Below are 13,043 nucleotides of genomic sequence, written 5' to 3'. Positions count from 1 at the left end.
GATGCCATAGAATTTTCTGTTCGGTGCAGTTTGTCAATGTTTTTGGTGACAGTTTCTGGTGTCTATTTATTTGTGGATCCTATTCAGTTGTTTCAAGCAGGCATCATTAATCTTTTGCCGCCCGGTCAGGGTAAAAAGCATCGCAAAGACAAAACTGATCAGGATGCAGCGGTCCGATTTAGCCCAAAGAAAAATCATGATTAATCGGAACTTGATAAATGGCAAATTATTGTTGTACATTCCATTCCCTCCACCACATCTTCATTCCTTTCAGTGCCTCAACTATGACATTCCGAAGGACGATACTACTCTCAACTCCTGTGCTAACGTGTTGAACACCTTAGTGGAATTCAACCAAAGTGCGTTCACTCACATGTCGGGGTTAATTACAGGCACCAACTGTTTAACTTGAAAATTGAATATGTGTATATCGCTGACCTCAGAGGCAATGCGTCTCTTTGGGAACGAATCGACCAATCTAGCGGGATTTGTTCCCACCATCAAAATGGTCTCATTACAAAGGATTTTTCCTCCTGAAGGGCTTTCTCGCGTTTGTCAGCACCAAAATTATTTATTGAAGCTAGTTGGACAGTTAGATCCGGGCTTACTTGGCTGCTTGCAAACACTGATAGGTCCAAACTGCATGATGATGAAATTGAGGACAGTACACATTTTTGACGGAGGCTTCGAAAATAGACCGTAATCAGATGAAGTTTCCGCAGCGCCATCTCTATCGTCTCTCTTCCTCTTAGCATCAATACCTGGGGCTCCACCTGTTAAAACACTTGACAAAAGATTCATACCGCAGAGATTTGGCTGACTGATGGCGGCATTGTGCTCTGCATTTCATCTAATGAAGAACTTGTGGGCTACCAACAAGAAATTCTCCGGCTTGAATCCAGAGATTAATGTGGTGCACACTGCTGATGATATTTATCAAATAGGAACTAACGGCAAACTGATTTTGAGTATTCCAGCATAGGTCGACTTCAAACAAGCGATGAATTATTAGTTCAAAGTTTCTATCCTCCTCAATACTGACGAACACATTATTTGTTGCATCTGAGAATGTTGCTGAAAATTCGTCTCCCTCATGAACAACCAATACGTGGAATGACGCAGGGAGACTGTTCACGAACGACATTTCAAAGAGACTGCTCACGAATGTCTGTTGCCTCTAATGTGCGAACCTCGAGGTGACACCGTTTATTAACAACCCCAGTTCTCCAGCTAGCTTCGTCAAAGAGAAAAAAATTCTTCGTTGGAAAGGAGACGAATATTCGACATTTTAGTGTGAATGTGTCTTAGGGACGGAGAACGCCGTTTAAGAATTAGGCTAGTGGAAACACTTCCCTAAAATGTGAACACGTTTGATGAGATTACGCATATAGGTGAACGTCTAGAATTGAATTCTCTCATGACCACTCATGGAGGGGAGTGAAACCGTCGGTTGAATGAACATATTCTGATTTTTGAAGGCTTTTGTTTTGAGAAAGCAATGGTCAAGACGGCGAGTCAGAGTATTTTTTGATAGATATCGACTAAACAATGCATGAGTTCATGAAGGCTGAATTGCCTCTGTCAGTGATTTTCAAGCTCACCGAGATGTATCAGGCTTCACAAAATCTCCGGTCAAAAAGTTAATTCTGTAACGTAATTTCATACTCCGGTTTTTGGAACACAGAAAATAATGGTAAATTGAGCAGTACTCACCTGCGTTTTCGCTGGAGCGCTCGGGGTGGCGCGTAAGTACTGTCCTCTTCCAGTTGCATTCTGAGAGCTTCCCGATTGTTCCATATCTCAAGCAGATGCTCCTGTTGCTCGTCTGTTTCACATAAACCTGCAATTTGGAATACACGTAATCAGGACCTGTCTCAGACGGTAGGACTTGAAAAACGTGTTATTCTTTGTTTGATTTCTTAATTGTGCAATGGACGAAATCTACAGACGGATGTAAGATTGGATCACAGACCAAAGAAATTTACCCAGAATGATGAATTGTTGCTTTCAAAGGTGGGGGCGCTCAGAATCAGAAGGTCGTGTGTCGGTATTGTACACTTCGCACACATTTCCGTAACATTTCCACTGTTGATAAGTCTGATAATAGGAGTTTTGCGTTACGGAAGGGAACATTCAAGCGCCGGCTGGACTTTCATTGGATTGCATTGCAGACAAGTGAAGAACTAGCAACCGCGAGGCAACATCAAAATGTGGACCAAGAAAAGTTGATCGGTAATTTTAAATAATTCAAACATTCTTTGGTGCTAACGGGGTTATCACAAATTAGAGGCAAGAGATACTATTCAGTACTGACGATTGGGTTAATTAAAGTACCTTCACAATCAGACAATGTTCTACTTAGCAAGCATACTGCATCGACGTGTCACTAAAAAGCGCTGTACTTTCGATGTACTAATTATAATTCTGCCACCAGTGCAATGTTGATATCAGGTACATTAAAGCTCCCCGGTCTCTCCTGATGGGAATAACCCCTCCCAAAGGGAACATTTTTTCGTGGTCTCATAAACCACACCATTGGATTTATGGATAGAATGACAAATCCCCAGGATGGACTGAGTTAGTTTGGCGCTTCCCAAGAGATACCAGCTTACTCCGGAAACCACGAGATGTGATTTGGGAAGGAAACTGCTTCTTGTCTGGCTGTAGTAAGCGGGATGTCTATAAGAAATATCTTTATTGGTTACTCCTGGTACGCGTTCCTGATACTGTCTAGTGAGCTTGACGACGTGGCTCTCTGTACAAAGAACCGGTCTACTATGTGAGACGGAAAATCATAAAATGTATTATAGAGTGTAAGATCAACTTTGGCTGGTTTGGATTTGCTTGTCAATGCAGCCGACACTTTCATTTCTTGTGTGCTCAATCATTTAAACAAAGCTCAACTGTGTTTCCGACAGTCCAGCTGATTTTTCCAGCTTATTAGACAACCATATCTAGAGAAATAAGTTGTTCCTCATCTATAAAGGCTATCTGATGAGCGCTTAGATCAGCTGAAAAAGGCACTGTTGGGTAAACCATAGAAAGCTGATGACATAGGTGACGGTAGAAATTATGGAAGCCTCAGAACTAGTCTGCTCTTCTTCGTAGCTCTTGTACTTCTCAGTCGTACTAATCGACACAGTGGGTTATTCTGTCCCGCAAAGCCTCAGGATAGGAGAGAGTTTCCATCATTTCGTCAACATTTACTGCTGACAAATCCTGTCTAATGAACTAATGAGCTAAATAAACCAGTGAGTTAATAACTCCAGTTTCAGACGGGTTATCGAGCTTAACTATTCCGATAGTTTCGATAAGAACACTGTGACGAACAAAAATGTTTCCGGCGTCTTTCAACCAGGTATGCATCTGACTAATGTTTACATTGGGAGTGAATAAAGAAGAAAAAAGCGTTAGCGATTAACAACTTAGGAAACGAGGAAATGTGGACGAATGTTCGTCGGTCATACTCAATTCGCGGAACGTTGAGCTTCTGGCTTGATCGATTTGTATCACATGACGGGGGCAGATTCAGAGTTCGTATGAATTGTTTTTTTCCATAGTATGGAACCTGATCTCGCAGTCTTACTGGTTCAAGCAAGGTTGGTGGATCAACACTTGCAATCTACTAGGTATTCGGTTGATAATATGAAACGATCCTTTCGGATTGATCTGGCGATTTTCAATCTAATTACCGTAACAGACTCATCACTCTACTGTGAGGCGAAAGCTTACTCTTCTCTTGTAACCCGGAATCCGATCACAGTGGATTTTCAGAAAATCCATATTTATTAATTTATCGTGAGTGGCTGTGGAGATAAGCGACAGGGCTGCTCAAAGGGAGGGGCAATACTGAATGGTAAGTGACAAATGACAGATTTTAGAGGCACCGAAAATTTTGCAGTGTCTGACTCAGTTAACCAGATTTTGACAGAAAGAATCGAATATTTATGGTTGCAGAAGTTGATCGAGTTTAATCATCAACTGAACTTCAGAGGAGATAAAAGAGGGCTGGGTATAAAACATATAAAAATAGTGTGCTTCTGTTACAATTAAATGTTTATTTTAAGAGCTATCAGATTGCAACAGGAAACCAAGAATTCGTTAGGCCCCTCTGACCAAGCCTCTCTCTTTTAATAGGCTACAGTGTGACAAGTTCCAACAATGAGATGTTCAGGAAGAGTTTTAAAATGGCAGACAGGATTTGTCTTTACGGAACCTCCAAGCAGTTCCGGACCATAGGGGTAAGGCTGTACAAATATATATGGGTTCATCGCTTTCAAATGGTAAAACTGCTATTAACACAGTGCAACTACTTTAATTTCAGAAGGCAGTTCTTCTTAAATTTTGCTTGCTCTCGTCAATGCATCAACCCTTCTGGTATATGTTCATTTCTGACCGGTCCGCCCTCATCGCTCGCTTTTTGTTCCCGCATATTCAGAACACCGTTTTCACGAAAAAAAACTAGGTTGTTCACAATCGTCCCGGGAGCTCCTATGCCAGATGTATAAAGTCCATATCTTAAATTTTTGGCTCCCTATAGTGCATATTCCGCCGAAACCTTCTCTGTTGCAGTACTGGAACAGATTCTGGCGTTCCAGAGTCACAATTTATACATCATGTTCTCAACATTGCTGATAATGACTTAACGCGATTCAACCATTATCTCTGCGTTGTAATGAGGCTGTAAAATCGATGCGTAAAGCACCAGTTCCCCGAAGAGGCCCAAACTTTTGTGTCGATGTATTGGAGCCTGTTAGCTATGAAAAATATCAAAGATCTCATATCATGTAAGCTGAGACGTCAGACGGTTTATCATGGTTGCACTCCTCAGGCGACCTAAAGAAGATGGTTGGCCCCTACAAGAACAGTGTATCTGACCAGGTATGAAAGGGCACTTTACTACATGCTGCCATGAGCGATTCGGCGGTACTCTTAACAATTTCGGTTCATAGGGTGGAAGGGAGAACCCGGGTGGTTACTAAGCTTGATTAGTTGGTCAACGGAATGACTTTTATCCACTTTCTTTACCCGAAGAATATCTATTGCAGCTGATGTTCCTCAGCTAATACAAAGGCCACAATTGTTTTGTGTATGTGAATTGTAACGAGTCCAGCCAGCACCTGGATGCCATTCCGTATAACTTATGATCTCATCCAGACTTACCAGTGACCTCACGGATCCCGACATACATCAAAATAACACGCTCTCAATTGTTCGAATTAATGAAACGGTTTGGTGCAGTATGCGATCATCACTCTGTCTAACCTGAATGTTGTCCTACCTTTCGCTAGCCATGGTCAACTATCTTGGCACACGTTCTGATTATTTTACCAGTATTTTGCTTCTTTTTGGGTACAAAGTGTGCTTCATATTTTGAGTATTCTATCTTGCCTTCAATGCCAGATCACACTCGTCAACACCGGTATTCCATTGCGGAGTAAATGTCACCGGTGTAACGCATAACTGATAATGTAGCGACGCATTTGCGGTGGTGTTTTAGAGATTTGTGTTTATGGAATAATCCTGTTTGGGATGACTTTGCATTTAGATATTCCTCTGAGTGTAAGGGATTTCAACAAGCGTGGTAGAAGAGCGGTCGCAGTGAAACCAACCGAACGTAGGATGATTGATTGTCGTGAATTTACATCAGCCTACAAAGTCAGATTCAGTTGGTCTTTATCTGAATGCACCAGTGTGTTTTACTGAGCGGAAGTTGAGTATCGTTGTCCTGACAGGAAATCCAGCTGTTCCTCTCCAACCAATTAATCACTTCTAACTCAGCGAAAGTTCACATTCTCTCTCGTTTGAACAGTCGTCCTCCTGTTCTGGGGTAACTATTCTGGTGAATCCACACCAAAGAGAGTGGGGGAAGCACTGGACTCGAGTTTCGCTCTTATTAGATCTCATCAACAGTGCATATCCAATGGCCTTATCCGGGTTTGAACTCCGAGGCGAACATGTTACCACTATTCCGCCAGCGCACGTTGGGCGCATCTTAATTCCCACGTCTGAACGGGCGAACGTGCTCACGCTTGAGCAGTGTGATCGATACGACGACCCGCTAACTGTTCTGATTGTGGCAATCGATTGGCCCGCTTGTCAGGATTTCCCAGTCAGGTAGCGCGACAGACGCCTGAAACCCGCTGGGCAACTTTGTTAATGCATGTTGTGGGGTTTGCGGGATGTAAAATTTTCACATTCACATTACGTTTAAACAGTCGTTCTCCTGTCCTGGCGCGATTATCCTGGTGAATCCACACCAAAAGGGGGGGGGGGCATTGAAGTCGAGTTTTGCTCTTATTAAAGCTTATCAGCACGGCATATCCAATGACCGTGCCGGAGGACGACTGTTCAAACGAGAGCAATGTGAATGTGAACAATACACATCCCGCAAACCCCACCACATGCATCAACGAAAGTTGTTTTCAAATGTCTGTAATTGTTTGTTGATGAAAAGAAAGCCTTGGTCAAGAGATACCTGTAACTAGCAGCTGAATTCTTTACTTATAATAATGACCACCGCACAACTCACAGGGACAAGGGGAACCATTAGAATCTTCCAAATTAATTAAAATATTCGTTAAAATTGGGATCAGATAAAGTATGCAGTAGTATTCTGATTCTAAGTTTTAGGAGAACAAGCTCCGAACGTAACTGGACTACACAACTGCCAACGTAATAGCCGTTTTCTTGGGACAGGCTTAATTGAATCTTCTTCATTTGTCCTTGACAGATGAGTTCTATTTTTATTATCATTTGTTTGACCCACCCAGAACTTATCACATGAGCTTTATAAGCAGCTCGTCTTCGGCTGTTTGTATGCGTCAGTGTTCAATAGATCAGCTGATTCGCACGTTCATGGGCTTTCTGATTTGGTCACGCGCATCCGGCTATCAAGCGGCTATCCAGACTGGGGTTTACGGTAAAAAGAAGGCATTAGGAAAACTGTGATCCACAACATTAGGTACACGAAGGGCGTACACTCCGCGAGGACCCAGTAAGATTGGTATCGTCTTCGTGTTTATTAAGCGGACGTTCTTAAAAGTGAGAAAAATGGAATAGGAAATGGGTGTGGTGCGAACGCATTTCGAAAGTCCTTGCGAGAGGATATTCGGCTGCTCATTAAGACGTTCTGGCTGGAGCCCGACAGCCCGAGGATCCAGGAAGGTTGTCTCTTTGCATCTTTGTTTATTTTCAGCGCGGTGCAGTGAATATCTGTTTTCTAGATGACTGATATTGTGACCATTTATAGCCTGTTAGTATTCTGGAAAGACCAAAACACCAGGAATAGGTTCTCAGCTCTTTCGTTCACGCTGGGATGCGTTGACAGAACTCGCGGTGCCAGTCGTAATCTAGTGTTCACTTGATGTCGACAGTAAAGCAACACACCGTATTCTTGCCAGTGGAAACCCTGCTTTACGCAAAGGTCTGGAAATATTTCGGGTAAGCTGTAGATCAGGTGGCTGTAGATCTGTTTGCCCAGCTCGGTGATTTGCCAGTAAAAAATTTGTCAGCCATCATGGAGGATTCATCACTGCGCGGTTGATGTTGTGCTCACCAATGATATCCCAGTATGTAGGTAGGATCTCTTCAACTTTTCCAAACTGACACAAAGGTTAGTAACTATAAAACCGATCAGTTGCTCATTCCAATACACCACCAGATCCTCTGGTCTTAACTATTTAAATTAGTCGACATGAGACATGGGATACCACAACCTTGTTGAACCATGGGTAAAACGAATAACGCAATTCACAAAGTAACTGATTTGCGGAGAAAAACAGATGAACTTAGTTAGCGGTAGTTGTTGGTAGACTGTACAAATCGTAGTGGGCTAGTCTGTGACGTAAATCAAACGAACTGAATATTTATCATTATTTTATCTTCCAGTTCCAAATCAATAATTTGAAGCAGGTAAATCAGAAGTGGTATGTATCGATGGGTTCGTCGCATCCCACCAATTTTACCTATCGTTGGTTGACTTTGCGACTCATTTGCATTTTCAGGCTCATTGCTCTGGAGGAGTATCAGGAATTCATTTCTAAACTCACTAAAAGCGGTCTGTCCGTCTGGAGTAGTGCGCGATAAGTCAGCTCCATAAGCAACCAGAGTTTGGACTACCTCGTCCTACAGAAAGAAAGAGGAGAAGCGGGATAGACTAGGAAAATAGAAAAAAATATTCTTGGTGAAACAATCACATTGTGTTAATAGTTTTTTCATTGCTGGCCAGAAGCGTACACGCCTCCTTCGACTGTACGTTCTGGTACGTGGCCAGTGGGCGGTAAGGCTGTTCAAAAGAACGAATTAACCGTCTATCAGTGTGAAGGGACTTCTGTCATAGCTTTGTCAATGAATCAAAGCATTCAGTATGGGAATCGCTTGCAGTGGCACACTTATACGGCATAAGCATGTATACGTCTGCCACCAAAAGTGCATTCCGGAAAAAAGATCATAGTTAACTGCATGGAGATCACGGCGAAGAGAAATGAATTTAGTTCGGTATCATGACCCCATCCTGTGGAGGGTTAGCCACCAAGCAATTATTGTTCACCTTTCATCAAAGTCTGAGCGGTGGGCAACCGACGAGTGAATACATCAGCTGCATTACTAACTGTCATTCATGAGTGTGTGAATGTAATGAATCTATAGGCACTTCATTACAGCCTAGGTGAAGTACTACGCTGCATTTTGAAGCACAGTTTGGTATAACAAAAATACGGGACCCCTTTTTGGAGGGCGTTCAGTAAACCTCCCTGTGGTTTCACCCTGTAACCCAAAACATCCAAGTGTTTTATTAGTGGAATGAAAAAGGTGTCTCAAGTTTTCTGCGCCTACAAATGCAGCCTCCGCTTCAGATACAAGGTAATGAACGATTTTTGGCTCTGGTGAAAACTCTTGGAGTCCTGGACTTCCCGTAGAATGTGTAGAAATAGGACAAGAGGACAGTTTATGTTTTAGCAATACCTATCCACTGAGCAGTAAGGGTTGACCCGCCCAAACTCCCTTGCTTTCTCACAAGTCGGTTTCGATCAGCCCAGCTCAAGTTGTTGGCGCAAACGGCCGTCTGGTACAAATAATTCCCTTTCTGTCCAAATGTGGGTGTCCTAGGTAAAACAGTTGAACTCGAGGTTTGTCCAAATAGATTTTATTGGCAGTAAGCATTCATGGTTCCATCGGAATGTGAACTTCAGTCTCCTGTGTATGATATGGGGAAGTTTCCCGAAAGTTCACTAGAACTCAGTAAATTCATCTGAATTATCATACCTTAACACTCGGAAGTCAGGACATATGGATGAATGGTTTCCTGCTTCTTATTTCCTCCATTGGAGACAGGTTCCATAACACTCCTTGCTGTGATGTTAAGTTACTGAATAAGCTTAATAACCGAGTTATCTTGCAAAACTGGCTACAAATTATGGTCTGAACCAGCCGAACCGACAAACGCTTGATAATACAGCTAGAATTACATTGATGTTACACCAACTGTCCTAGAAGGATTTCGTCTCCAGGTATATTGTAAGGATAGACACGTTCATGGACAGCAAGCAAATGGGCTACCTAAGGTGGTATTGTTTGACGCACTTTATTCAAATGCAGCGCTCGCAGGTTGTCGATGAACAGCTGCCCCTTCTGCCACTAAATGAATTATCCGGACATTTTGATCAATCTCATTCAGTATGTGCAGAAAAAAACGTGAAGCCGATGGTCCGCGTTCGCTCGAAGTTACGGAAAACCCTGCGTTTCCACGTATTTAACAACCATGTGCATCACTACTGAGTACTGTTTAGCCAAATGTCTCCATTGTACTCTTTATCCTGAAAGAAAAACATACTAAAATCTCTATGCACTCGGTCTTTAGGAATTGTAAATTGATTATGCTATTCTATGAAATAGAAAAAACACCGACTGTACAATGAACTCCGTTTTCATGAACACCTCCTTAGGTAGCCAACAGTTTCCAGGATACTTACAAGGACATATAGGATTGTCACAAAAAAAACTCTAATTTGAAAAGAGACTGGTCGAAATCTGTACAAATATTCTGTTCAATCATGTAAATTCATGAAAGTTTCGATAACTTTACCGCATACTACAAGACCGGTAGACCGGTTGGTGTTTTGGTTTTATGCTATGGAATAATTGCTGGCCCGGGTAGACCGCCACCTGTTTATCGCATGCAAGCTGAACCACTATGAAATGCAATTTCACGCATTGTTTGATGTCGTGCCCTGCTGTCTAAAACTATATGTATAAATTGTGCATTGTTGAGTAATCCTGAATAAATGGCACCCTATCTGCTGCTAGTGTTGTAATTCACTTTGTATCCCGTCTTTGCGACAGACGGCTTAATAGTACTGCGGAAAAACTTCCACTTAGCGATGGAAAAATGGAAACACCCACTAAATGAACAATCCTTTTGGGTTCCAGCTGATTTCAAAAAACGCATCGAATTACTGGTTCTTCAATCTCACTTCCTACCTAAATGACTCCAAACAACGCAAGCTGTCAAAATCACTACTGTTGCTCTCTGGGACGTCAAGAAAATAGAAATGTGGCGTTGGCACTATAGACAGCATAATCTATTCGAACATCTGTTGGTGGGCATAAAAAAGACAGCCTGTAAAGATCCTGACGAAAATGTGACATTTTTTTGCCGCCATCGAAACCAAAGTCTACTACATGGGAATATTTCGATTTTTGGTTGGAGATTCAGGTTTGTTCAAAGTCTAAAAAACTGCTCTTAAGTTTTGTGCACTTTCCATTCATTTCCCACCGAGATCCAAAGTCAAGTGCGGCATGGAAACAAGTATCCTGTGCTTGGATGGCCATACAACCATCTGTGGGTGCTCAATCGATCACCTAAAATACTCCCACCTCATTATGGATTCCGAATAATGCTGCCTTTGTGGCAGGATATAGTGCGTAAAGTGAGTAACGCTAGAGTGGCAGTCATAACAAAATTACTGACAAGAAATTATGATCTGCTTGACTAAGTATACCGTCTGAATTCGAAAATCCAGTGCGGTGGAGGACAAATTGAGTGGGTTTGTTAGAAGGGAACAAGGTACAATTAGTTTTAATTCTGTCAGCCTCCTGACGTGCCCAAAAGTACACGTTATGTCCTCAAAAAAACAAGCTTGTTTTGGGAGCTTACGTGAACGAGGACCGAACTACAAGCTATATCACACAGAGGACGTAACAGAGAAGTGGCCCCAAAAAGTACCCGGTACTCGATCCAAGTTTTCTTAATAAAGATTTTTACATTTGTATACGGTGTGTTTTACAGCATGTAAATCCATGAAAAAATAATAAAATTTTAAAATGGGGACGAGTTTTAACAGGATGTACCGTTCGGGTCTCAAGCACACCGGCCGGGGAACAAATCGTTCTGACCAGCAGCAGAATGGCAGATGGGTTTTCTTTGTCAATGTGCAAAAAACTAAACTAAATTCTGACCTACAAAGCTGAGTGGATTCATATCACACTGGCGAGCTTTGACTTTGTGGTGTTTCAGACCCGTCTTTCCAGTGTAAAATATGGAATTTGTTGAAATCTTTGTAATCAGTGAAATATGGACACTGAAGCAATGTGTGCGAATCTCATATGTCGTACAAACGTAAACGTTTCATCTCTTCAGCAGTCTACACTGAGGTACTTCCGTCAACGCGCACATCAGATGGGGTGATTTCATATTCTGTTCCATCTCATGATGCTGATGAGCCCTAGAAATAGCGAAAGACGCGTCCAAGGCTCCATTTTCGTCATTGAGAAGGAATTGTAGCATAAGTACAGGAGAGGGACCTGTACGACAGCAAGATGAAATCAGGTTCTGTGACTTCACAGCTGACCGACTGAAATATTTATCCCTATGTATATGAAAACAATTTGGGTAGACAGGAACTTACTTGCCTCCAGCAAGCGGCAACATGAGCAGGTGTCCAGCCGTCTGCGTCCAAAGAATCAGGGTCCACACCGATCCCTAGTAAGACACTGGCTACATCAAGGTAACCACAGGCTGCGGCAACGTGAATCTGATAAAACCGTGAAAAAGTTGTAAAATTGAAATCTGGTCATGTACTATTTGGATGTCACTATTTACTTTAATATGAATCTTTAATTAGTTCAGTGTTGTCGAGTAGTACTGTGCTGGATGTGATCCCAATCCCTAGGCAATTGCACCGGTGATCCTACGAGCTCTACTAGTCTTCAATTTTCAGTCACCACGGGGCTTTCAACAGCGAGCAACCGGGTGAACAGCAGCAACTCTAGGGGACCTTACTTTACGCTTAAAAAGGAGACAATGATACTAATATGGTTCTATCAGGAAACCGAAATCTCTACGCTGATAAAACTAGCTATTCTGCTCTTTCTGAGGAACTGAAAACCAGAGGAAGATTGATCACAAATCCGCCACCATCGACCTACTGTCATTATCAGCGAATTGTTTTATACGTCTGAAACACGAAGAAACTCAACAATCCGTTGTAGTTGGAGATGAGCACCCATATGAAGTATTATAAAGTACTGGAAAGTTACGTTCCCCCCGCATACTCAAGCTCTTCTACTTCCAAACATCTGGATCATTGGTTTGTTTCAGAGAGGAAAAATCAGTACTTTGATTTTGGTTTCTTCATTGACTCCAAGATAAATACAAAGGGGTTACAGAGTTACAGACGGCCTGAACGATCACCGGCGAACGAAGATGGCTGAAAGCACATCTTCTTTGACTAGCATCATAAAACAAACCGGGAAAGATAAACGCAGCGTATCCAAAAGATCCAGGGTTTCCTTTTGGAAAAACGATACATTATTTTATTGAATGAACTGCTGTCAGCAGGCCTTGGCAAGTCAAACATCATAAACTGCAAATGGTTGATCATACAGTATTCTGGACCAGAATTTGCAGCCCAGTCGACCGGGATATAAGAACAGATCTATGGTGGTTTACTACACTAAAGCCTCTGGATTTTTCGCGCGCCCGTTTTCACATTGAGGCGTCTAGCGTTTGTATTCCCAGCTAACCGGCACACCAAGTGCTCAGT

At 42.3% G+C, this 13,043-nt stretch overlaps 1 protein-coding gene across 1 annotated transcript in view; it reads right to left on the bottom strand.

Annotated features, from left to right (window-relative positions):
• The window catches only part of T265_06287 (hypothetical protein), a gene marked incomplete at both ends in the record, with an annotated part of 103,085 nt that overhangs the window by 6,311 nt on the left and 83,731 nt on the right, over nt 1–13,043 (bottom strand). The window contains 3 exons of the mRNA XM_009171507.1: nt 1,714–1,840; nt 8,052–8,127; nt 11,928–12,032. Coding sequence (XP_009169771.1) covers nt 1,714–1,840; nt 8,052–8,127; nt 11,928–12,032 — 308 coding nt within the window. The remainder of the gene's footprint in view (nt 1–1,713; nt 1,841–8,051; nt 8,128–11,927; nt 12,033–13,043) is intronic.

Source organism: Opisthorchis viverrini, assembly GCF_000715545.1.
Source record: "Opisthorchis viverrini unplaced genomic scaffold opera_v5_131, whole genome shotgun sequence".
Taxonomy (NCBI): Eukaryota; Metazoa; Platyhelminthes; class Trematoda; order Opisthorchiida; family Opisthorchiidae; genus Opisthorchis; species Opisthorchis viverrini.
The sequence above is the reverse complement of the archived record's forward strand: the minus strand, read 5'-3'. Positions and strand labels throughout refer to the sequence as shown.